This window comes from Coregonus clupeaformis, chromosome 11 (assembly GCF_020615455.1).
Source record: "Coregonus clupeaformis isolate EN_2021a chromosome 11, ASM2061545v1, whole genome shotgun sequence".
Taxonomy (NCBI): domain Eukaryota; kingdom Metazoa; phylum Chordata; class Actinopteri; order Salmoniformes; family Salmonidae; genus Coregonus; species Coregonus clupeaformis.
In genome coordinates this window covers 39108298-39136098 of record NC_059202.1, presented here as the reverse complement: position 1 = coordinate 39136098, position 27801 = coordinate 39108298, and the positions used below count along the sequence as shown (strand labels likewise).

Below are 27801 nucleotides of genomic sequence, written 5' to 3'. Positions count from 1 at the left end.
AACCTTGTGAAGACTTACAGAAAACGTTTGACCTGTGTCATTGCCAACAAAGGGTATATAACAAAGTATTGAGAAACTTTTGTTATTGACCAAATACTTATTTTCCACCATAATTTGCAAATAAATTCATTAAAAATCCTACAATGTGATTTTCTGGATTTTTTTTTCTCATTTTGTCTGTCATAGTTGACGTGTACCTATGATGAAAATTACAGGCCTCTCTCATCTTTTTAAGTGGGAGAACTTGCACAATTGGTGGCTGACTAAATATTTTTTTTCCCCACTGTATATATATATATATATATTTTTTTTTAATTGAATAATGATTTTGGATTTTGGAATTTGGATTTTGCAGGAAGTGCACCTTTACCTGATGCTGATTCAGATCACCAGTCACCACCAAAAGTCCATGGCATACTAAATTGTTACATAGCCTTTAATTTTTTCCAATTTCAGAACATTAAATGCAGCTTGGATTAGAAAAACGAGTGTGTATTTTGTTCATGAAACGGGTTAAAAGTAGAATATTATGTGCCAGGCAAAGTTCTGACTGAAGTTCAGTTTGAGAGAATTGTCCAGGTGATGTATTCCACATCAAAGGCTGGGATATTTTCGCAGGTACTACTAAAGTTAGCCTGAATTTGATCCTGATATGGGCATTGCAAATTAGCCATTGTTTACATGCTCATGTAACTGGTAGGATTTGAACCCAACCCATATTAGTCTCTCTCTCTCTCTCTCTCCAGCCACAATGAGCGGAAGGTGACCTGCAAGCATCCTGTCTCGGGCTGTCCCTCACAAGACAACTGCATCTTTGTCATCAACGAACAGTAAGTCTCTTCATTTTACTCTTTAGAATGCCACTGGATAGCATTTATGTGCTGTGCAGTCATGTCATCATACGCACTCTAGGAACTGTAGGCGATTCTGTTTCCATTCACTCAATGTGTGTCAAACAACACTCGGTATTAGTCATGGTAACCAACATTAGTGTTTACAATTTTCCTTCCATGAGTTGAATGCTGTTTCTCTCCTCCTCCCATTCTCTCCTCCTCCCATAATTGACACGTCAACAGAAAAATGATTCACATGAACAGCCTTCTCCTTTTCTCTGATGAGATTACAGGGCTCACTAATGTCACTCAGTCATGGCTGATGTTTTCTCCTGAGTAGCAGTGCGTAGTAATTTACCATGTTTACAAAGGCTGTGGATCGAGGAGGTTCTGAATAGAAATGTCAATGTAGCCCAAGAGGCATTTTAATGCACTCCCTTGAGAATCAGTCCTTCCTCTCTCAGATACGGAGAGGGTAAGAGTTTGAGCCCTTTCCGTTCTGTTCTTCTCAACTACAACCACTCACCTCTACGACCCTCTGTTACTGTCTGACGGGGGCATATGCAAATTGGCTTTCAATGGCAAGAGTTTGAGCCCTTTCCCTTCAATTGTATACTGAACAAAAATATAAACACAACATGCAACACTTTCAAAGATTTTACTGAGTTACAGTAATTAGGCCCTAATCTATGGATTTCACATGACTGGGCAGGGGTGCAGCCATGGGTGGGCCAGGGAGGGCATAGGCCCACCCACTGGGGAGCCAGGCCCAGCTAATTAGAATGAGTTTTTCCCCACAAAAATGCATTTTTATAGACAGAAATACTCCTCAGCAAATACTTGTTTCAGTCTTCCAGAGATTTGAGACTGGTACGGAGGTTCACCTTCCAGCAGGACAATGACCCTAAGCATACTGCTAAAGCAACACTCGAGTGGTTTAAGGGGAAACATTTAAATGTCTTGGAATGGCCTAGTCAAAGCCCAGACCTCAATCTAATTGAGAATATGTGGTATGACTTAAATATTGCTGTACCCCAGCGGAACCCATCCAACTTGAAGGAGCTGGAGCAGTTTTGCCTTGAAGAATGGGCAAAAATCCCAGTGGCTAGATTTGCCAAGCTTATAGAGACATACCCCAAGAGACTTGCAGCTGCAATTGCTGCAAAAAGTGGCTCTACAAAGTATTGACTTTGGGGGGGTGAGTAGTTATGCATCTTATTTCTTGTTTGTTTCACAATAAAAAATATTTTGCATCTTCAAAGTGGTAGGTCCTCTGTAGCTCAGCTGGTAGAGCACGGCGCTTGTAACGCCAGGGTAGTGGGTTCGATCCCCGGGACCACCCATACACAAAAAAAATGTATGCACGCATGACTGTAAGTCACTTTGGATAAAAGCGTCTGCTAAATGGTATATTATATAATATTATTAGGTATGTTGTGTAAATCAAATGATACAAACCCCCAAAAAATACATTTTAATTCCAGGTTGTTTTAATTCCAGGTTGTAAGGCAACAAAATAGGAAAAATTCCAAGGGGGGTGAATACTTTCGCAAGCCACTGTAGGTGGTTTGTCTTTTATTGGGTAGTTATGTGTGTAAATGTTTATTTTCGGATGTTAGTTCATATATCAATGTATTTCAGTGTTTATGACTGCCACATTTTGTTACGTTACAGCCTTATTCTAAAATTGATTAACTATTTTTTTCCTCATCTATTTACACACAATACCCCATAATGACGAAGTGAAAACAGGTTTTTAGAAATGTTTGCAAATGTATTAAAAAGCGAGAATTAAAAATTATTTACATAAGTATTCAGACCTTTTGCTGTGAGACTTGAAATTGAGCTCAGGTGCATCCTGTTTCCGTTGATCATCCTTGAGATGTTTCTACAACTTGATTGGAGTCCACCTGTCTATATAAGGTCCCCCACAGTTGACAGTGCATGTCAGAGCAAAAACCAAGCCATGATGTCAAAGTAATTGTCCGTAGAGCTCCAAGACAGGATAGTGTCCAGGCACAGATCTGGGGAAGGGTACCAAAAAATGTCTGCAGCATTGAAGTTCCCCAAGAACACAGTGGCCTCCATCATTCTTAAATGGAAGAAGTTTGGAACCATTGTCCTCCAAGTGTTGCTGAATCTTCTCTCTTCTTATTGTTTGTTTGTACTTTTATACACAATTCAGCTTTTAGTATACTTATATATATATTAGGGCTGTCAAATGATTAAAATTTTTAATCAAATTAATCAGAATTTTCAGTGGATTAATCATGATTAATCACTATTTGCAATTACACCTGAATCCTAACCATTTGTTTTCTGAAATGCATACCAAAAGATAAATAACAGGACACAGATACATAATTTTCATATTATGTCTGTTTATTAACACAGCCAAATAATGGTGTTTTAAATCAAGCTGAAACATACTACACACCATAATATTTGTCTTTGGCTGTGGCTCTTGACGGTGGCTTATAGAATGAGTCTTGAGACGCCACTTGCAAAACATCAAGGAAACCTGAGTCTTCTACAATGCTAATGGGTCTACAATCCTTTGCAATCCATTTTGCTATTGTGTTGGTCAAATTATCTGAGGTTGATTTTGTTAATTGCCTGCAAACATTCAGCGTGGTCTGGCGCAAACCACTTGCTGAATCTGACGGCCCAGCAAACGCATGTTTGGCGTTGACATGGTACTTCAAGCTTGAACAGCTCCGGTGAAATTGAAACTCCTTCTTACAAATCTTGCAAATAACCTTGTACTTGTTAACTGTACCATCATCATTCTTTTTATATTTGAATCCGTCAATAGGCCCACTTTGCTCACCTTGCTCCATCTCGCCTCTAGCTCCCAACCACTTTCCTGACCTGAATAATTTGTCACACTGCGCATGCGTGAAATGCGTTAAAAAAATTGACGTCATTAACAGCAAACAACTAATTAACGTCGTTAACGCGCTATTTTTGACAGCCCTAATATATATATATATATATATTTATGTATATTTAGTGTACTATGACAGTGTCATTGTCTCGTGCGCCACCAATTTACTAAGACGTTGTTCCGCCAACTTTACCATACCACCAACTTTTTTCCTCCTTTTCTTTAGATCTGAAAGGTATTGCCAGTATCAAAGCCAAAACTTGTATTTCCACCAAACTACCTTGTAATAATTTTGGTAAAGCTCTTGCTACGGCTTAGTATGAAACGTAGCCGCAATGCTGAGGCGGCATTGGCACACACCACAATTTTAAACTCTTGACGGTTGCTAGGCAGCACCCTATTAACATCCTCCTGGCATTTCAAAAAAACATTGGAATAAAGCAGGCTAATGCAATTGAAGGCATGTATGACATTATTGCTTACTGAAACTCCCAAAGTCATACAATCCTTGTAATACATTTGAAGCAATAGCCAACCAACATGTGGTCAACTAGATTATAATTTCATCACCATTTTGACTGGGACAGCACCATTGCGCTGCTTTGAGACTAGCGTGGGGACTCGTCTTGATAAATCATTCAATGTTAGATTTATTTTTCACTGAATCTCCATTTGGAAATTGGTTAAGCTGCAATTAGGCTGGGGAAATGTTAGCTAAGTTGAGGCGAATGCTACTCATGATCATCTTGTCTAGTCGGCTCATTTATTAGAACATTTTGCCATGTTATGCAGTTGAACAAGTGGATTATTTAGCTCTTCTGAATCTCCATCCGTATAGACGATTTGGTTAATCTGTTTCTGGCTGGGAAAATAAGTGGAAGTGGTATAGCTCATCTATTCGTTTGCTCATCTATCACTGATCAGAAACATTTACCATGCAATAATGTAGCATAAATCAAGAGTAGGCTTATTATTCTGCATGATCGCATATAGGCGACTCCAAAAGCCTGTGGAGGTTGTGAAATATGAACACGAGACTATAGATTGCTATTATTTTCTATCGGTAACATGGTGAAGATATGACCCTACGACTGCTCCCTAAGAAGGTAGAGTGGGGGTAGAGAAGAGATTAAAAGTAGATCAAAAACGCATGGGGTTGGGCTCTGTTTCAAAATATATATATTTTTTTATTCTGTTATATTCCATTAGACAAAACATTCTATAGCTAGAGGACTCCTGAAATCTCCAGGAGTGATATGTATACTTGTTTTGTCTTTATCTGTTGTTGTCTAGTACTGTCTTTCTGCTAGCTAGGGCCATCTACTTTAAGTGCTGCCTGTCTTCCCAGTGGCCTACTTGGTGTGTGAACTGTTGACTGCTCATAATTTGCAGATAGTTATTGACACATCAACCAGGATCAAGGGCAGGGCAATTTGTGACTTGTTTTGGTAATCAGAGGCTGTGTTGGAGGGGGAGTGGTTTCATCTCTTTTCTGACCTGTATCCCTTCTTTCTTTTCTTTACAAAACATTTGAGCGTGCTGTCTCTGATCAACTTTCTCGTTGTCTATATCAGAACGATCTTCTTGACCCTAACCAGTCAGGCTTCTAGATGAGTCACTCAACCGACACTGCTCTTCTCTGTGTCACGGAGGTTCTCCGCACTGCCAAAGCTGACACTCTCTCCTCTGTTCTCATCTTCCTAGATCTATCCGATGCATTCGACACCGTGAACCATCAGATCCTCCTCTCCACCCTCTCAGGGCTGAGCATCTTAGGCTATGCACACTCTTGGATTGCATCCTACCTGGCAGGCCACTCCTACCAAGTGATGTGGAGAGGATCTGTGTCTGCACCACGTACTCGCACTACTGGTGTCCCACAGGGCTCGGTTCTAGGCCCTCTCCTCCTCTCTATACACCAAGTCACTCGGCTCAGTCATATCCTCATATGGTCTCTCCTATCGTTGCTATGCGGTTGACACTCAACTACTTTTCTCTTTCCCCCCTTCTGACACCCAGGTGGCGACAAGCATCTCTGCATGCCTGACAGATATCTCAACATGTATGTCAGCCCACTACCTCAAGCTCAACCTCGACAAGACGGAAATGCTCTTCCTTCCGGGGAAGGCCTGCCCGCCCAAAGACCTCTCCATCACGGTTGACAACTCCACAGTGTCGCCCTACCAGAGTGCAAAGAACCTTGGTGTGACCCTGGACAACACCCTGTCGTTCTCTTCAAACATCAAAGATGCGACCCGGTCCTGCAGGTACATGCGCTACAACATCCGTAGAGTACGACCCTACCTCACACAGGAAGCAGCGCAGTTCCTAATCTAGGCACTTGTCCTCTCCCGTCTGGACTACTGCAACTCGCTGTTGGCTGGGCTCCCCGGTCATGCCATCAAACCCCCACAACTTATCCAGAACGCAGCAGCCTGCCTGGTTTTCAACCTTCCCAAGTTCTCTCATGTCACCCTGCTCCTCTGCACATTCCACTGGCTTCCAGTTGAAGCTCGCATCCACTACAAGACCATGGACCTTGCCTACGGAACAGCAAGAGCAACTGCCCCTCCCTACCTTCAGGCAATGCTCAAACACTACACCCCAACCCGAAGACTCCATTCTGCCACCTCAGGTCTCTTGGCCGTCCCACCCCTACGGGAGGGCAGCTCCCGCTCAGCCCAGTCCAAGCTCTTCCCCCTGAAGCTAGGAAAGCAGAGTCCCTGCCCATCTTCCGAAAACATTTGAAACCCTACCTCTTCAAACAGTATCTTAAGTAATCCTCCTCCTCACTTAACCAGCACTTGCACTTGACCCACCCTTCTAGCTCTGACTCTACTAATAGCTACGTTATTGAGGATAAAACCACTTTCAACGCCTGCGATATCCAGACAACTTGACACAACTGTGGGAAGTATTGGAGTCAACATGGGCCAGCATCCCTGTGGAACACTTTTGACACCTTGTAGAGCCAGTCCATGCCCCGTCGAATTGAGGCTGTTCTGAGGGCAAAACGGGGTGCAACTCAAAATTAGGAAGGGGTTCCTAATGTTTGGTATACTCAGTGTATATGTGTGTTGACTGTGATCAGGTAGGTGTGTCTTGTCTGGTTAATGAATAAAATAACAAACTATTGAATTCATTTGGATGCACAGACCCTTAACATAAGCCTAATTAAACTCAAAATATGCTATTCTTATTTTAGGACCTGCCTAAACAAATTAATATAGGATTTATTTTTGATGGTGTATATTCTCACTGGATTTTTTTAAATAGACGCCCACCCACATCTGCACACAACTACTAACACTCGCCACTAGTATGCCGGCATGCGTAAGGGAGGTACAGTTGGAGTCAGAAATGTGCATACAGTGAGGGAAAAAAGTATTTGATCCCCTGCTGATTTTGTACGTTTGCCCACTGACAAAGAAATGATCAGTTTATAATTTCAATGGTAGGTTTATTTGAACAGTGAGAGACAGAATAACAACAAAAAAATCCAGAAAAATGCATGTCAAAAACGTTATAAATTGATTTGCATTTTAATGAGAGAAATAAGTATTTGACCCCCTTTCAATCAGAAAGATTTCTGGCTCCCGTCCACAGAATCAATCAGTCAATCAGATTCCAAACTCTCCACCATGGCCAAGACCAAAGAGCTCTCCAAGGATGTCAGGGACAAGATTGTAGACCTACACAAGGCTGGAATGGGCTACAAGACCATCGCCAAGCAGCTTGGTGAGAAGGTGACAACAGTTGGTGCGATTATTCGCAAATGGAAGAAACACAAAATACTGTCAATCTTCCTCGGCCTGGGGCTCCATGCAAGATCTCACCTCGTGGAGTTGCAATGATCATGAGAACGGTGAGGAATCAGCCCAGAACTACACAGGAGGATCTTGTCAATGATCTCAAGGCAGCTGGGACCATAGTCACCAAGAAAACAATTGGTAACACACTACGCCGTGAAGGATTGAAATCCTGCTGCACCTGCAAGGTCTCCCTGCACAAGAAAGCACATATACAGGGCCGTCTGAAGTTTGCCAATGAACATCTGAATGATTCAGAGGAGAACTGGGTGAAAGTGTTGTGGTCAGATGGGACCAAAATGGAGCTCTTTGGCATCAACTCAACTCGCCATGTTTGGAGGAGGAGGAATGCTGCCTATGACCCCAAGAACACCATCCCCACCGTCAAACATGGAGGTGGAAGCATTATGCTTTGTGGGTGTTTTTCTGCTAAGGAGACAGGACAACTTCACTGCATCAAAGGGACGATGGACGGGGCCATGTACCGTCAAATCTTGGGTGAGAAACTCCTTCCCTCAGCCAGGGCATTGAAAATGGGTCGTGGATGGGTATTCCAGTATGACAATGACCCAAAACACACACGGCCAAGGCAACAAAGGAGTGGCTCAAGAAGAAGCACATTAAGGTCCTGGAGTGGCCTAGCCATTCTCCAGACCTTAATCCCATAGAAAATCTGTGGAGGGAGTTGAAGGTTCGAGTTGCCAAACATCAGCCTCAAAACCTTAATGACTTGGAGAAGATCTGCAAAGAGGAGTGGAACAAAATCCCTCCTGAGATGTGTGCAAACCTGGTGGCCAACTACAAGAAACATCTGACCTCTGTGATTGCCAACAAGGGTTTTGCCACCAAGTACTAAGTCATGTTTTACAGAGTGGTCAAATACTTAATTCCCTCATTAAAATGCAAATCAATTTATAACATTTTTGACATGCGTTTTTCTGGATTTTTTTTCTTGTTATTCTGTCTCTCACTGTTCAAATAAACCTACCATTAAAATTATAGACTGATCATGTCTTTGTCAGTGGGCAAACGTACAAAATCAGCAGGGGATCAAATACTTTTTTCCCTCACTGTACACTTAGGTTGGAGTCATTAAAACTCGTTTTTTCAACCACTCCACACATTTCTTGTTAACAAACTGTTGTTTTTGCAAGTCGGTTAGGACATCTACTTTGTGTATGACACAAGTAATTTTTCCAACAATTGTTTACAGACGGATTATTTCACTTATAATTCACTGTATCACAATTCCAGTGGATCAGAATATTACATACACTAAGTTAACTGTGCCTTTAAACAGCTTGGAACATTCCAGAAAATGATGTAATGGCTTTAGAAGCTTCTGATAGGCTAATTGAACTAATTTGAGTCATTTGGACCATGCAGCCGTCATAACGCTCAGGAAGTGTTAGGCCTACTGCTGCTAGGTAGCTCTCTCTCTGCTCTCCCCCTCCCCTCTGTCTGTCCTTGATTGCAGGAGTGAAGTCTGGTGTGCGGGAGTCAGGGTTCCAGCTGCAGCTCGTTCACCATAATCACCTCAGCCTTTAAGACCCGGTCAAACTTTCCACTCATCGTCAGATCATAGTCAAGACAACCATGTTAGTCTCGCTGCCGACTCAACCTGTCTGTTTTCACTCTTGTGTTTTTTGGACTGTTTATTTACTTTTTCTCCTGTGCCACAGATATTTGGAACCTGACTCCTGCCTCCGCTTCACTCCTGCCACCACCATCCTGCTCTCCACTATCGGGCCTCTCCTTTGGACTCACCACGGACACTAGGACATTACGGTACCACACCTGCCCTGACCTGGATCTGTACCCTCCCTGTAACCTGGACTAGCTCTTCCCCATTTATTGGAAACCTGGACTATTGAACATTATAATAAACCTGTTAAAACTTCTCTGGCTTGGTGTACTTGTCTGCATTTGGGTTCTATCCAGTTAAATCATAACAGGAAGGAGACGTGTTCTTTCTCCTAGAGATGAACGTACTTTGGTGTGAAAAGTGCAAATCAATCCCAGAACAACAGCAAAGGACCTTGTGAAGATGCTGGAGAAAATAGGTACAAATTTACCTATATCCACAGTAAAACAAGTCGTATATCGACATAACCTGAAAGGCCGCTCACCAAGGAAGAAGTCACTGCTCCAAAACCGCCATAAAAAAGCCAGACTACAGTTTGCAACTGCACTTGGGGACAAAGATTGTACTTTTTGGAGAAATGTCCTCTGGTCTGATGAAAAAAAAAATAGAACTGTTTGGCCATAATGACCATCGTTATGTTTGGAGGAAAAAGAGGGAGCTTGCAAGCCGAAGAACACCATCCCAACCGTGAAGCACGGGGGTGGCAGCATCATGCTGTGGGTGTGCTTTGCTGCAGGAGGGACTGGTGCACTTCACAAAATAGATGGCATCATGAGGAAGGACAATTATGTGGATATATTGAAGCAACATCTCAAGACTTCAGTCAGGAAGTTAAAGCTTGGTCGCAAATGGGTCTTCCAAATGGACAATGACCCCAAGCATACTTCCAAAGTTGTGGCAAAATGGCTTAAGGACAACAAAGTCACGGTGTTGGAGTGGCCATCACAAAGCCCTGACCTCAATCCTATAGAAAATATGTGAGCAGAACTGAAAAAGCATGTGCGAGCAAGGAGGCCTACAAACCTGACTCAGTTACACCAGCTCTGTCAGGAGGAATGGGCCAAAATTCACCCAACTTATTGTGCGATGCTTGTGGAAGGCTACCCGAAACGTTTGACCCAAGTTAAACAATTTAAAGGCAATGCTACCAAATACTAATTGAGTGTATGTAAACTTCTGACCCACTGGAAATGTGATGAAAGAAATAAAAGCTTAAATAAATAATTCTCTCTACTATTATTCTGACATTTCACGTTGTTAAAATAAAGTTGTGATCCTAAGTCAGGGAATTTTTACTAGGATTAAATGTCAGGAATTGTGAAAAACTGAGTTTAAATGTATTTGGCTAAGGTGTATGTAAACTTCCGAATTCAATTGTATAAAAGGCGTAGAATGTAGTAAAAATTTGCCTGTTTGTAACATTTCATTATACAAGAATAATCTCAGTGCATAAAATAAAAGATAAATAAGGCAACAGTAAACATGTCATCCCCCACGAATGATGTTGCGCCCCCCCCCCCTTGGGCCAATTGAGATGTTGCGTGTGACTTGGATATGTCAGTTAATTACTAATTAATTAATTAATTAATTACTGTTGCTCTCGCCTTGGACCAATCAGTGTCATTTTGTAAATGCTGGATCTCTGTGTCAAGACACATCCTTCACCCAAGGTTAATCAAAATCGTCCCAGTGCTGTCGGCGATATCGTGTGTGACTAGTGTTCGAACGAAAGTACGTACTTACAAACGAACAGACGGACGGAGACATATCCACAGTCCCCTCCCTGATTTCATCGTGGGGGACACCTAGAAAAAATAGTCAAATTAGGTTGTCGATAGGCCTATATTCAAACAAATGAACAATAATATTCAAACATAGGAATTGATACATATTGTTAATAATTCATACATATTATTATTTTTGGATTTGCCTCTATGCATTTTTCGCCAGGGAAGGGAAGCATTCTACAAATATTGGAGCATTGTATCAAAGAACGAGGTGGCTCTGAGAATATTTAAACATTTTGTATCAATGAGGGCTCTGAGAATATTGATATTGCAACATCGTAGCCAACGAGAGGGGGCGGCTTGCACACCCCGGGCCAGCTTGTCTGATATTGTGTGGCCTACGCAGCAGTTGCACTGTCTTAGTGCTCATTATAGTTTTAAAAAACAGCCCTACATCCACACTATACAGTACCAGTCAAAAGTTTGGACACACCTACTCATTCAAGGGTTGTTCTTTATTTTTACTTCGTTTTCCATTGTAGAATAATAATGAAGACATCAATACTATGAAATAACACATATGGAATCATGTAGTAACCAAAAAAGTGTTAAATATATCAAAGTATATTTGAGATTTGAGATGGCCAAATAGCCACCCTTTGCCTTCGACATCTTTGCACACTCTTGGCATTATCTCAACCAGCTTCACCTGGAATGCTTTTCCAACAGTCTTGAAGGAGTTACCACATATGCTGAGCACTTGTTGGCTGCTTTTTCTTCACTCTGCCGTCCGACTCATCCCAAACCATCTCAATTGGGTTGAGGTCGGGGGATTGTGGAGGTCAGGTCATCTGATGCAGCACTCCATCACTCTCCTTCTTGGTCAAATAGCTCTTACACAGCCTGAAGGTGTGTTTTGGGTCATTGTCCTGTTGAAAAACAAATGATAGTCTCACTAAGGCCAAACCAGATAGGATGGTGTATCGCTGCATAATGATGTGGTAGCCATGCTGGTTAAGTGTGCCTTGAATTCCAAATAAATCACAGACAGTGTCACCAACAAAGCACCCCCACACCATAACACCTCCTCCTCCATGCTTTACAGTGGGAATCACACATGCGGAGATCATCCGTTCACCCACACCACGTCTCACAAAGACACGGCGGTTGGAACCAAAAATCTCCAATATGGACTGCAGACCAAAGGACACATTTCCACCGGTATAATGTCCATTGCTCGTGTTTCTTGGTCCAAGCAGGTCTCTTCTTCTTATTGGTGTACTTTAGCAGTGGTTTCTTTGCAGCAATTCGACCATGAAGAGCAGTTGATGTTGAGATGTGTCTGTGACTTGAACTCTGTGAAGCATTGAGTTGTGCTGCAATTTCTGAGGCTGGTAACTCTAATGAACTTATCTTGAGGTAACTCTGGGTCTTCCATTCCTGTGGCGGTCCTCATGAGCGCTTGATGGTTTAAGCGACTGCACTTGAAGAAACTTTCAAAGTTCTTGAAATGTTCTGTATTGACTGACCTTCATGTCTTAAAGTAATGATGGACTGTCATGTCTCTTTGCTTATTTGAGCTTTTCTTGCCATAATATGGACTTGGTCTTTTACCAAATAGGGCTACCAGAACAGACATGCCCATTTGGCTCAAATACAGTAAGAAGGAAAGCAATTCCACACATTAACTTTTAAGTAGGCACACCTGTTAATTGAAATGCATTCCAGGTGACTACCTCATGAAGCTGGTTGAGAGAATGCCAAGAGTGCGCAAAGCTGTCATCAAGGCAAAGTGTGGCTATTTGAAGAATCTAACATTTGTTAGCCTATAGCCTATAATTGTTATTGTCTTTTAAAGCAAGAAATAGGACATGTATTTTGGGGAAATGCTTTAAATGGCAAGTTGTTCAATTGTATTTATTTTCATAGCAATCTATGAAACCAAAATTGCACTAGGCCACTGGGAGAATGAAAATATCAATTGCAGCTATCACAATCTATATTTTAATAGCATTAACATTTATTTTGGTTTTAAATGGTCACCAAAAATCCCAATGCAATTAACCCCTGGCTATCAGATTACAACAATGTTTTAAAGGCAGAGTTAAAATGGCGACATCAAATTCAAAGCAATCGGCTCACTGCCTAAACGGCTGACTGGCAGAGCAAACTGGCACTCTCTACTTTCTAAAAGTGAGAGAAAAGGCACGCAGGCTGGCAGCTGCTCTCCGAGTGATGCTCTGCATGGCCCTAAAGCCAGCCAACCAATACGCTAAACAGCTTTTGCAATTTAATCGGGATTGGAATGATTTTAGTCTACATTACATTTTAGGTCTTGAGGTAGGGTATGGCGACTGCCATACCCAACTGACGCCCCTGACTATAATCCCAGGAGAAGTGAAATAATTTAAAATATTGCTGAAACCTATTTAATCATTTTTTAGAGCACTGGCCCCCTTCATAGCTCAGAGCTCACCTTACCTGCCAAGCCCAGGTACGCCTGCCTCCCTGATAGATGGCCTTCTTGGAACATGTTCACCATGTTCACCAGAATTAGTTAGAACGGAATGACCCATCATGGTGTATTGACTTAAATGGGCATGTCTGTTCTGGTAATTATATTTGTATGGTGTTCCCACCTTCTCTGCCAAGCAAAGCCTGGCCCCCTGATAGATAGCCCTCCTAGAACATGTTCACTTTCACAACCGCCACGAGGAGCAGAGGAGGATGATACATACTGTACTGTTTACTACCAGAGTCTGTGCTATCTTAAAAACTGTCAAGTTCTGCGTGATTTCTGGCTGACCACAGCTCTGCCCAAACTTGAAAACGGCTTTATCCTTGATGAACGCAAAGGACAACTCAAAACTGTTCACTTTATGATTTTTTATTGTCATAAAGATGGAACAGAATAGGTTGATAACCTTAAAACCACACAAACAAAAAACCATGGTTTAGTTACAAATAACTCTCAATTCCACTTTCTCAAAAATAAGCATAAACTAATGTTACTGAATCCTCAGACCTAACCAAACAATCATTTCATCATTTAGATTAACCTAGGATCATTGCAAGTTAATAATTAAATATCAATATCATAATTAAACATTTAACAATACACATGATTATAGTAACGTTACTGTCAAGTACTACGTTCACATAATGAAGTATTCACTATTTAATTTAATTAATAATTGTATTGTATGTTACAACCAAACAAAAGGGCATATAGAAGCATGAATTCACAACACATTCTGTCCTACCAGTTGCGTCTTTGGATGATCAGGAGCTGTGGTCATTGGTATCTCTTCTCAGGAATGAGTGAGAGCCAAGTAAGCTTTTACCAAACATTTCGATGCCATGCACATGCACTGCTTGTGGGTGCGCAGGTTAATATGGTCCCCAGAGCACTTCCTGGTGGTTGGTTTCAACAGCTCCGGTTGCATGGTTGCCCCCTGCAGGTTGGGAGTGCTTTGAGCACCCTGGGTGGATTTAGGCTTGAGTGCTCGGTATAGCTTGTAGTCAGGAATTGACACAACAAAACTGATCTGACAGAAGGTGTCTTACTCAAGTTTCAGTCTCTCTCTGTTCAAACTAGTTGTTTGTCTTTTGAGTTCAAGTTCAATCAATGCCCTAACAAATAGTATCTCCCCCCCTCCTACGTCTTCCTTGAAAACAATAAAATGCACTCTGTAAGTATGGAACTGCCAGGGCCACAGTCACATTTTTCAGTGTGATATAACTATAATGTCTCAATCATACACCATAAGTGAAAAACAACAATTAGAGGCTCTTCCATTATGTGGTCTTCTTGTGGTTTCTACACATATTATGTTATGACATCGTAAGCCCAACTGTCGCCTGTGTTTTCCCCTCTCTATGGCCTTATTTAAGTTCATCCAGTTTAGCTCCCAGCTAAGAGCTGGAATAAGTTAACGTTTTCAAGTTTATTTGTGTAATGAATACATTGTAAAGTCTTAATCACCCGAGCTCTCATAATAAAAAACACAATAAAAAACGCCAAAATATACAAAAAAGCAACAATGAAATCGTAAAATCTGATAATACATAAAGTAGTCCAGTAAAAGAAAAAGCCTTGTGTGACGACTTGTCTGTTCTGCCAGGATTGTCCCACTGTACCCTGCCCCCACATTATACTCCTCACGGATTGAAAGATGCAACCAAACCTTACAAGCCGGTTTCCTTGACACAGATGAAGCCTAGTCATGGACTAAAAAGTACTAAACAAGGGAGATGTGTTGCGTAAGGCTGGTTTATGCATAATCGACCCAACATCTCATCAGCTGGCTATTATTGGAGAAAACTTTATAAAGGAGTTAATCGTTCACCAGTAGAGAAAAGGCTGAGGAAGATTATTTCCGCTCCACTCCAACCCCCTGGGTAAAGACCTTTCTGAAAATCACTGTTTAATCATCCGGCGCTCAAGAGGAAAATGGGCAGAAAAAAGATTACCTCGCCTTAGTTTGGATCTTGGAAATGTCACATTGTAAAACAGAGGCTTGGGAGACCCAGGCAATGAAGTTGGCATTACCCTGATTCTATTTTAATAAGATTGTAGGATCTCCTCACACTTCACTTCATTATAAATGAAACACACTTAAAGTATTGCTTCATGAAAAAGTATCTTTAGATGAGACACAAATACACAAATATATTAGAGTAAATGATTATATACAGTAATATATGTATTGTATTGTACACTGATTTACAGTACAGTAATTTAAAGACATGCTCTGGAACTTTGGCAACTACTAAATATTTTATAAACCTCCCGCTTTGGGCTGGATGTGTCATTGTGTAGTTCGTACATGCATAATCTATGATCAGAATTACTTTCTTACCTCAATTACCACCCATCCAGGACATCTATACTGAATAAAAAATATAAACACAACATGCAAAAGGGCTTTTATTATAGACAGAATACTCCTCAGTTTCATCAGCTGTCCGTTTTCAGACCCTATGCTTTGAGACTCGAAATTGAGCTCAGGTGCATCCTGTTTCCATTGATCATCCTTGAGCTGTTTCTACAATTTGATTGGAGTCCACCTGTGGTAAATCCAATTGATTGGACATGACTTGGAAATGCACACACCTGTCTATATAAGGTTTCACATTTGACCGTGCATGTCAGAGCAAAAATCCAAGCCATGAGGTCGAAATAATTGTCTGTAGAGCGCCGAGACAGGATTGTGTCGAGGCACAGATCTGGGGAAGGGCACCAAAAAATATCTGCAGCATTGAAGGTCTGCAAGAACACAGTGGCCTCCATCATTCTTAAATGGAAGAAGTTTGGAACCACCAAGACTCTTCCTAGAGCTTGCCGCCCAATCAAACTGAACAATCGGGGGAGAAGGGCATTGGTCAGGGAGGTGACCAAGAACCCGATGGCCACTCTGACAGATCTCCAGAGTTCCTCTGTGGAGATGGGAGAACCTCCAAGACGGACAACCATCTCTGCAGCACTCCACCAATCAGACCTTTATGGTAGAGTGGCCAGACAGAAGCCACTCCTCAGTAAAAGGCACATGACAGCCCGCTTGGAGTTTGCCAAAAGGCACCCAAAGGACTCTCAGACCATGAGAAACAAGATTCTCTGGTCTGATGAAACCAAGATTGAACTATTTGACCTGAATGCCAAGCATCACGTCTGGAGGAAACATGGCACCATCCCTATGTTGAATCATGGTGGTGGCAGCATCATGCTGTGGGGATGTTTTTCAGCGGCAGGAACTGGGAGACTAGTCAGGATCGAGGGAAAGGTGAACGGAGCAAAGTACTGAGAAATCCTTGATGAAAACCTGCTCCAGAGCGCTCAGGACCTCAGTCTGGGGCGAAGGTTCACCTTCCAACAGGACAACGACCCTAAGCACACAGCCAAGACAACGCAGGAGTGGCTTCGTGACAAGTCTCGAATGTCCTTGAGTGGCCCATTCAGAGCCCGGACTTGAACCCGATTGAAGATCTCTGGAGAGACCTGCCAATACCTGTGCAGCGATGCTCCCCATCAAACTTGACAGAGTTTGAGAGGATCTGCAGAGAAGAATGTGAGGAACTCCCCAAATACAGGTGTGCCAAGCTTGAAGCATCATAACCAAGAAGACTCGAGGCTGTAATCACTCCCAAAGGTGCTTAAACAAAGTACTGAGTAAGGGGTCACAATACTTATGTAAATGTTATATTTCCGTTTTTTTTTTTGAAAAAAAAAAGTTTTTGCTTCATCATTATGGGGTGTTGTGTGTAGATTGATGAGGGGGGGAAAAAACAATTTAATCCATTTTAGAATAAGGCTGTAACGTAACAAAATGTGGAAAAAGTCAAGCAGTCTGAATAATTTCCGAATAAACTATGTAAAACATCCTCTTATACAGCTCTATTCTGAGTGAGTCACTTGCCAAACTGACCCACTCCAGGAAGTGTCAATCTCAGCATTCCTCTGTCACTCGGTAACAAGCCTCCATTTCTCTGTCACTCAGTGACAACATGCAGCCTGCTTTGAATGGTCTGTCATCCGTCAAGGTCACATACACGTGCTGCTGACAGAAGCTGCTCACAGAAGTAGGGCCTAACTAAGCATACAGCATGGATTTAAATACATGTTTGGGAGCTGTTGATTTCCCTACTGACATGCTAGGCAATCTCTTATTTACATTTACATCATTTAGCAGATGCTCTTATCCAGAGTGACTTACAAATTGGTGCATTCAACTTATGATAGCTAGTGGGACAACTCTGGGGGGTGGGGGTAGAAGGATTACTTTATACTATTCCAGGTATTCCTTAAAGAGGTAGGGTTTCAAGTGTCTCCGGAAGGTGGTCAGTGACTCCGCTGTCCTTGCGTCATGGGGGAGCTTGTTCCACCGTTGGGGTGCCAGAGAAGTAAATAGCTTTGACTGGGCTGAGCGGGAACTGTGCTTTCGTAGAGGTAGGGGAGCTAGCAGGCCAGAGGTGGATGAACGTAGTGCCCTCATTTGGGTGTAGGGTCTGATCAGAGCCTGAAGGTAAGGAGGTGCCGTTCCCCTCACAGCTCCGTAGGCAAGCACCATGGTCTTGTAGTAGATGCGAGCCTCAACTGGAAGCCAGTGGAGTGTGCGGAGGAGCGGGGTGACATGAGAGAACTTGGGAAGGTCGAACACCAGACGGGCTGCGGCGTTCTGGATAAGTTGTAGGGGTTTAATGGCACAGGCAGGGAGACCAGCCAACAGCGAGTTGCATTAATCCAGACGGGAGATGACAAGTGCCTGGATTAGGACCTGTGCCGCTTTCTGTGTAAGGTAGTGTCATACTCTGCGAATGTTGTAGAGCATGAACCTGCAGGATTGGGTCACCGCTTTGATGTTAGCGGAGAACGACAGGGTGTTGTCCAGGGTCACGCCAAGGTTCTTTGCACTCTGGGAGGAGGACACAATGGAGTTGTCAACCGTGATGGCGAGATCATGGAGCGGGCAGTCCTTCCCCGGGAGGAAGAGCAGCTCCGTCTTGCCTAGGTTCAGCTTGAGGTGGTGATCCGACATCCACACTGATATGTCTGCCAGACATGCAGAGATGCGATTCACCACCTGGTTATCAGAAGGGGGAAAGGAGAAAAGTAATTGCGTGTCGTCTGCGTAGCAATGATAGGAGACACCATGTGAGGATATGACAGAGCCAAGTGACTTGGTGTATAGAGAGAATAGGAGAGGGCCTAGAACTGAGCCCTGGGGGACACCAGTGGTGAGAGCACGTGGTGTGGAGACAGATTCTCGCCACACCACCTGGTAGGAGCGACCTGTCAAGTAGATGCCCAACTCAGAGATGGTGGAGAGGAGGATCTGATGGTTCACAGTATCAAAGGCAGTGGATAGGTCTAGAAGGATAAGAGCACAGGAGAGAGAGTTAGCTTTAGCAATGCGGAGAGCCTTCGTGACACAGAGAAGAGTGACTGATTGGTTTGGATCAAGAAGGTCATTCTGAGAGAGATAGCAGGAGTGTTGGCTAGAGACGGCACGCTCAAGAGTTTTGGAGAGAAAATAAATAAGTGATACTGGTCTGTAGTTGTTGACATCGGAGGGATCGAGTGTAGGTTTTTTGAGGAGGGGTGCAACTCTCGCTCTCTTGAAGACGGAAGGGACATAGCCAGCGGTCAAGGATGAGTTGATGAGCGAGGTGAGGTAAGGGAGAAGGTCTCCGGAAATGGTCTGGAGAAGAGAGGAGGGGATAGGGTCAATCGGGCAGGTTGTTGGGCGGCCGGCCGTCACAAGACGCAAGATTTCATCTTGAGAGAGAGGCCTAATGGTAACCCCATTGCATTTTATTTGAGTGTAACATGCTGGAAAGATGCAATTATGATGCTGTTCAACACAATGTGGACATGACTTGTTTTTTTTGTCACTCTTTTGCAATATGAAATATAATGTGTCTCCTTCTGTTTTGTAGCTTTAATTGTGGAAAGGTGGTTTACCCAACGTCTAGCAGGTACAGTAATATACTGCTAGGTTTGAATGGATGCCGTTGTGTTACAGCATCTATTCTGTGTAAAGCACTTGCACCTACATCTGTTTACATTGTTCTGTGATGTTGTTCTATACTAACAGCAAACCGTTAGTTTTGCCTGATGTCCTGTTCTGTATTTACAGTGGGGAGAACAAGTATTTGATACACTGCCGATTTTGCAGGTTTTCCTACTTACAAAGCATGTAGAGGTCTGTAATTTTTATCATAGGTACACTTCAACTGTGAGAGACAGAATCTAAAACAAAAATCCAGAAAATCACATTGTACGATTTTTAAGTAATTAATTTGCATTTTATTGCATGACATAAGTATTTGATCACCTACCAACCAGTAAGAATTCTGGCTCTCACAGACCTGTTTAGTTTTTCTTTAAGAAGCCCTCCTCTTCTCCACTCATTACCTGTTTTAACTGCACCTGTTTGAACTCGTTACCTGTATAAAAGACACCTGTCCACACACTCAATCAAACAGACTCCAACCTCTCCACAATGGCCAAGACCAGAGAGCTGTGTAAGGACATCAGGGATAAAATTGTAGACCTGCACAAGGCTGGGATGGGCTACAGGACAATAGGCAAGCAGCTTGGTGAGAAGGCAACAACTGTTGGCGCAATTATTAGAAAATGGAAGAAGTTCAAGATGACGGTCAATCACCCTCGGTCTGGGGCTCCATGCAAGATCTCACCTCGTGGGGCATCAATGATCATGAGGAAGGTGAGGGATCAGCCCAGAACTACACGGCAGGACCTGGTCAATGACCTGAAGAGAGCTGGGACCACAGTCTCAAAGAAAACCATTAGTAACACACTACGCCGTCATTGATTAAAATCCTGCAGCGCACGCAAGGTTCCCCTGCTCAAGCCAGCGCATGTCCAGGCCCGTCTGAAGTTTGCCAATGACCATCTGGATGATTCAGAGGAGGAATGGGAGAAGGTCATGTGGTCTGATGAGACAAAAATAGAGCTTTTTGGTCTAAACTCCACTCACCGTGTTTGGAGGAAGAAGAAGGATGAGTACAACCCCAAGAACACCATCCCAACCGTGAAGCATGGAGGTGGAAACATCATTCTTTGGGGATACTTTTCTGCAAAGGGGACCGGACGACTGCACCATATTGAGGGGAGGATGGATGGGGCCATGTATCGCGAGATCTTGGCCAACAACCTCCTTCCCTCAGTAAGAGCATTGAAGATGGGTCGTGGCTGGGTCTTCCAGCATGACAACGACCCGAAACACACAGCCAGGGCAACTAAGGAGTGGCTCCATAAGAAGCATCTCAAGGTCCTGGAGTGGCCTAGCCAGTCTCCAGACCTGAACCCAATAGAATATCTTTGGAGGGAGCTGAAAGTCTGTATTGCCCAGCGACAGCCCCAAAACCTGAAGGATCTGGAGAAGGTCTGTATGGAGGAGTGGGCCAAAATCCCTGCTGCAGTGTGTGCAAACCTGGTCAAGACCTACAGGAAACATATGATCTCTGTAATTGCAAACAAAGGTTTCTGTACCAAATATTAAGTTCTGCTTTTCTGATGTATCAAATACTTATGTCATGCAATAAAATGCAAGTTAATTACATAAAAATCATACAATGTGATTTTCTGGATGTTTGTTTTAGATTCCGTCTCTCACAGTTGAAGTGTACCTATGATAAAAATTACAGACTTCTACATGCTTTGTAAGTAGGAAAACCTGCAAAATCGGCAGTTTATCAAATACTTGTTCTCCCCACTGTACATTGCAAAGCCCTGCTAGTTCTGTACAATGTTTGTTCTTGTCTGAACCATGTTCAACCAAATCATCAAACTAAACAACTAACTGAAAGAACATCTGCATTCCATCTGCATCATAATGAATTCTAACTGTAGGTTTTAGTAAACCTGTTACCAAAAAATTAACAGAAAAAAAGACTCCCAATACTAAAAGTTTATTCTAGACCACTTAACTGCTTATCTCAGCTAAGGTCTACTTTCCCCACCCATGCTGAATTTGACAGAAGCACGAGACTTGCTCTTCTAGATGGTTGGACAGTCTTAATTGGTCCAAAGCAGCCTGAGAATTTTTTTTTTTTTTTAAGTGTGACATATTTAACTCATTGTAATATTAGAGGCACTAACTCAAGCATTTGTCATACATCTGATAACAATGTCTCGAAACGCATAAACGTGAATACCACAGGCTGCACAGGTAAGACTTAGTCCTGGTTATGTCATCTGCCTTGTGAGCAAGTGCAGAACAAGGACACTGTTGCACTCTAATGGTTGAAAGTACTGTGGTAACCTTATTTGTGTGTATGCACACAGATGTGTCTTGCTTGCCTGCCGTGGGCCTGTATTTAGGATCAGGTCCCCTGTGTCCAAATAATCATATACATTGTGATCTAACTTTATGAATACGGGCCCTGGTCTAGTTGCCACTTTGTCGTGAAATGATGAACTTGAAGAAAGGTCAGGTTCACCACAAAACAAAAGTCTCCTAAACTAAAGCAGCCCTCAGTCTCCCCCTTTTCATTAGAAATGCTGTCATGGTCATTTTAAACTGCATTCTCAGCCAGTCAGTTCAGTGTCCCCCCAATGTGCTTCTCTGGCGTGATAATCCCTCAACACCCACACACATGCATGCATACACGCACAAGAGCACTCCCATGCGCATGCACACGGCACCAAGGGGCCAAGCGTGGGGGGCTATCTGCACATCCCAGATTGTCTTTTTGTGCACAAATTAATACAGGGGCTTTGTTGGCGCTGCCTGGAGTATTTTGTGTGAGCATACACGTAATCCTCCCTCTACATGAGGGCAGCGCAGGGTAACACTTGGTCCAGCGGCACTGAGTACAGCCCTGACATTAAAGCTAGTACACCACTGAACTTACACTACTGGAGTGGCAGTGTTCATGATTAGAAGTGAAAATGTCAGGTGTCCTGCTGCTATGCTCCTCTGTCTGTTTGAGTCTCCGAGACACAGTCGCTGTGACAAAGTAAAGCATTGTGACTTACAGAACAGTACAGTACAGAGAGTATTCTGCTAATTTCTTGTGTAGCAGACTGCCACAACTAGAGGAGTGTGGGTTGTTGTCTTATTTACTACCACATGTATTTTAGGACTAGTGCTGTGATGAGTTGTGCCAACTTACAAAATAAATCATTATTGGAGAAGACTGAATGAGATCCGAAACAAAAACAAGAAGTGGGTGAATGGAAGAATTGTGAAGTTAACCATGTGGGGTGTACTTGTTAACATTCTGAGTAAGCCAGTCAGGAAGAATGTTGTGACAGGGGAGATATGCACCAAGCCACACAATAAAGCTATATTGGAGAAGACAGAAAGACTAAACAAGAACTAGGGAAGAATTGTAAAGGTGGATACACAAGTGATGCTCCATGATGATCATAGATGGATTTAATATGAGCATTATTCTGCCCTACAAAGGAAAAGTGCAGTAACTACGAATTTGGTTAATTAAAAATATTTGATCTGTTGTAATAGCCAGGTATACACTGAGTATACAAAACAGTACCAACGCCTGATTTTTCCATGACATAGACTGACCAGGTGAATCCCTGCGACAGCTATGATCCCTTATTGAGGCCAAACAGTTTCCTGTGGGTAATCATGAATGGTCCACCACCCAAAGGACATCCAGCCAACTTGACACAACTGTGGGAAGCATTGGAGTCAACATGGGTCAGTATCCCTGTGCAATAATTCGACATCTTGTGGACTCCATGCCCTGACAAATTGAGGACAGTTATTTGTAGTGAATAGTGGAGAGGATAAGAGAGAAAGAAGGGAGTAAAGAGTGTTTCAGCTTGAGAGAGCGTCTATCCCTGCTCTGCTGCTCAGTGTCTCCAGGAATATGTCACATTATCATCCACACCTCAATTATCTTACCTTTTAAATGGCAAAAATTCCATATTTTATGAGTTACAACCAGATCCATACTGTTCCCTTTCCTCCTCCAACACCTACCTAGGACTATCATAAACTGTAGCAGCAAATGCATTTGACATCTCTTACCTTTTTTTTGGCACTACAGTACTTCCATATATACTTCCATATATATATATATTTTTAACTGCTACCGGGCTAACTTCAGATGAGGCTTGTGAGGCTTGTGGGCATCCTAGAGACATGACGTGTTCGTGAGAGTCTCACCTTTCGATGGTGGGGTCATATTAGTGTGTAGCCCAAACTGTTCAAACACTACAGACAGAAGTTGGCAGAACGGCGGTACCGACTTCAGCTTGTGGTCGTGTAGCAAAACTGAGAACACCATTGTGTTCATGAGAGTCTCATCTTTTCATAGAGGGGTCATATTATTTTTTAGGCCCACACCATTCGGATGCTAGACGTTTTTTGTGAGAAGACCGATTTTTGGGATGTGTCCTGGTCTGCCAAACACCGCTGTAGCGCAGATGTGCAAAAAACAACAACATATATCTCTATCTTATACAGACATATTTTGATGGGAAATTTTTATGACGCTAATTCAATTTATTTTACAGACTTTTATGTCCTAGAACAAAAATTATAAAATGTAATTTCATTAAATGTGTTATTATTATTATTAATGGTATACATTTTTTTACTCAGAAAACTGGCCGCCTATTGGGGAACCCTGGCCAAGGGGGTGTCCCAAATAGGACCCTTTTATAGGGAATAGGGGCCATTTTAGACGAAGCTTGTCACTGGGAGTGACTGAGTGGTCCACAGTCCTTGATAGACTGAGAAAGAACATGAGTGGCTCAAGAGACTTAGTGCTTGTCACCCTGACGCACAATACAGACAGTTATTTGTAGTGAATAGTGGAGAGGATAAGAGAGAAGAAGGGGAGGGGAAAATAAGAGAGAAAGAAGGGAGTAAAGAGTGTTTCAGCTTGAGAGAGCGTCCATCCCTGCTCTGCTGCTCAGTGTCTCCAGGAATATGTCACATTATCATCCACACCTCAATTATATTACCTTTTAAATGGCAACAATTCCATATTTTATGAGTTACAATCAGATCCATGCTGTTCCCTTTCCTCCTCCAACACCTACCTAGGACTATCATAAACTGTAGCAGCAAATGCATTTGACATCTCATACCTTTCTGTCCCACCTCTCAGGTTACTTTCTAAAGATAGGTAATTACGATGCAGACTGTCTGAAAAAGTGGACATATCTTTATTCTGTCTTTGTTTGTGCTTTGATGTTTGGGTCACAGTATGCTCATGCTGTGTCAGACCTGTATTCCCTGTGAGTGTCCTCTGTCCTACATGAGATTGACCACTAATCACGTCTCTGTGGCCTGCTGTGGGGTTATCTGGAGAGAGACCCCACTATGACCCTAGCCTGGACCTAAATCTGTTTGTGCTGTCTTTCTAAATGGTATGGTCATGTTTGACATGACAACGACCATAAGAGTTGGCTATTCATCACAAGTAGATCTGAGGCCAGGCTACTCCCAGTATTGTATGTTGTATGTATTGTATGTATGTTTACCTACCTACCTGTTGTCCTATCTACCCCGGTTGAGCAAAAGCGTGCAGACTTACTACTCAAACTCTGAGTTTGATATTAAAGGGTCACTGAAGGGTCATTCATGGATAAATGGAGGGATGTATTGGTGGATGGAGGAAGGGAACAAAGGGTGGATGTGTTGAGGGAGGGAGGAGTGGATGTATTGGGTGGTAGTATATGTGCGGGTATGGATTAGGCTACTGTATGGCTGAATTGAGTTACAGTGCAGTTGGAACCAGGGTTTCTGACTGTCCTTGTTCACTGACCTGAAACCAAATATATCGAATAAATTCATTGTTGTTTTTTACTGCAGTATTTTTGTTCAACACTTTTTTCATAGTTTCATTCCCTGTAGACCACAACATTCTACCATAGCTACAGATTGTAGGCTAGGACAGAAATGTCCTAGCCTACAAGGACAGAAACGTTGCTGTTATTTCACTGCAAGGAGTCCCATCTACCCTAAGGGTATATATTAAAATAGTGTTTAACCTTTTTTTCTTCAAACTTGACTTTTAAAACTTTCCAGCCTTTCAGCAAGACCCACTTTTTCATCAGTCAAATTGACCTCACTAAACACATCTACACTGTGCCCAGGCAGTCAGTCTACAGCAGTTGAAAGCCTCAGCCCTCAGCTATAATGAACTCAACATGGCCCCTATGAATCAAGCCAATTACTCTGTCCATGTCACTGCACATACATTTCCCTGTCTTGTCTCACTAACAACTTTAAATGGGCTGCAGAAGTATGGCTGACAAATTGAGCTCCAGCAGTTTATGCAGCAGTGATGTAGGCCAAGAATGAGTGACTCTGAGAGGCTTCGAGAAAGTTCTCAGGAAAAACAGTAGTTGGTTTGGCTTAGAAGTATGCTATGTAGAACAAACATGCCTCTAACATGTAGAATATGGAATCATGTGAGCTCATCTGTGCTCATGTCCTACCACTTTTATTTCCTGTTGTGTAGGTCCAGCCCTAAAGCGCCAGCGAATGAGAAGAAGGAACGCCCACGGAGCACCATGAGTAGTGAGGCCTCCAACTACACATGCGGTTCAGACTACGCTACTCACCCCAGTTGCCCCGCAGCGAGAGTGAGTTATAGTGATTACGCACACACACGCATGCTCACGCACACTCACTCGCACACACACAAACACACACCTGAAGGAAGCATTTCACGGTCATGTCTACACCTGTTGTATTCGGCGCATGTGGCCAATAACATTTGATTTGATTTGATTTGAAACTATAATAAACTAGATTCTAGAGGAACTTAACATCAATGGGAGTGTATAATTGGTATGTATATGCTCATACGCCCTCTTACTCATTTTCAGCCCTCAAGATCCTTGAAAAAAATTCACAACTTTGGGAAGAGATCTAACTCGATAAGAAGGAACCCCAATGCAGCGGTCATCAAGAGTAACTGGCTTTACAAACAGGTGAGTGTGTGTGTGTATGGCTTTAAATAGCAGTATACAGTAGTCACTACAGTGAATCAGTCTATGAGTCAGGGAGACAGAGGGTTTTTCTGAAAATTCATACTACCATGCTCCGAGCACGCAAATTGGAGTTCGGGAGGGTCGGAGTATGAGTCCAAATCAAAGTATGCGGAACGAAGCACAGAGGGCACTTCTCGAATGCGTACTCCGTCTGTACATATTTTGAAGCATGCATCGATGCAAGCTTCAACGGAAAGTATGCAAAGAAATATGACGCAACCACATAAAAAAATGGCGCAACATTTCCTGAAATCAATGGTGGCCATTATTTGAGCTGAAGCGAGAGAAAATACATTCCGACTTCGGAATGAAATGTTGCCTATTCACATCTCATATGTTGCCTGACTACAATATTTTAGCTTGATACTTTAATAAATAGATGCTGTGTTAATTTTATCATGTTTACTTGCCTATGTACCGTAGATCACAAGCCCATAATAAGTCAATAGGGCTAACTGGCTAGCTACTGCGGTTAGCTAGCCAGATAGCCACGAAGAATTGACAACTATCTTGCATAATATTAGTTTTAGGTCATTTTTGCCTGTTAAACTATCTGGTTAGCTACATTATTATGATTCACATATCTAGCTGATAATTATGAAGTAAAACATTTGCTTTGTGTATATTTTGTGTCGTCTATTGCTGCCATTGTCCTGGCTGGAAGAAGGTTCAGTGAATGGGGTGAAGCGTGAGGTAATACAGTAGGGAGAGTGCGAGTGCTTCTCAAATGTAATGTTTTATGTGTTCTCCACACTCTCGTCCTCACAAGAACGTACTTAAGAGAACGTGCACTCGGAGCATGAGAGTGTGGAGCACGGTAGTATGCATATTGAGAAACACCCAGAGTCTTGACATGTCATTTTGTTTTTGATTATTGGGAAAGTTGGTACAACTTGTTTGCTCCATTTGCAGATATGGACAATTGACCTCAACCTACACTATATATACAAAAGTGTGTGGACAACCCTTCAAATTTGTGGATTTGGCTATTTCAGCCACACCTGTTCCAGACAGGTGTATAACTTCGAGCACACAGCCATGCAATCTCCATAGACAAACATTGGCAGTAGAATGGCCTTACTGAAGAGCTCAATGACTTTCAACGTGGCATGGTCATAGGATGCCACATTTCCAACAAGTCTGTTCGTCAAATGTATGCCCTGCTAGAGCTGCCCTGTTATTGTGAAGTGGAAAGGTCTAGGAGCAACAACAGCTCAGCTGTGAAGTGGTAGGCAACACAAGCTCACAGAACGGGACCGGCGAGTGCTGAAGCGCGTAGTACATAAAACACTCACTACCGAGTTCCAAACTGCCTTTGGAAGCGACGTCAGTGGTGTAAAGCTCGCTACCATTGGACTCTGGAGCAGTGGAAACGCGTTCTCTGGAGTGATGAAT

At 42.7% G+C, this 27801-nt stretch overlaps 1 protein-coding gene across 1 annotated transcript in view; it reads left to right on the top strand.

Annotated features, from left to right (window-relative positions):
• The first annotated feature begins 755 nt into the window (after positions 1 to 755).
• Positions 756 to 27801, top strand: part of LOC121577187 (pleckstrin homology domain-containing family A member 5-like) — a 94936-nt gene continuing 67890 nt past the window's right edge. Inside the window, exons 1-3 of the mRNA XM_045223553.1 lie at positions 756 to 830; positions 25872 to 25995; positions 26242 to 26346. Coding sequence (XP_045079488.1) covers positions 25924 to 25995; positions 26242 to 26346 — 177 coding nt within the window. The 5' untranslated portion in view covers positions 756 to 830; positions 25872 to 25923. The remainder of the gene's footprint in view (positions 831 to 25871; positions 25996 to 26241; positions 26347 to 27801) is intronic.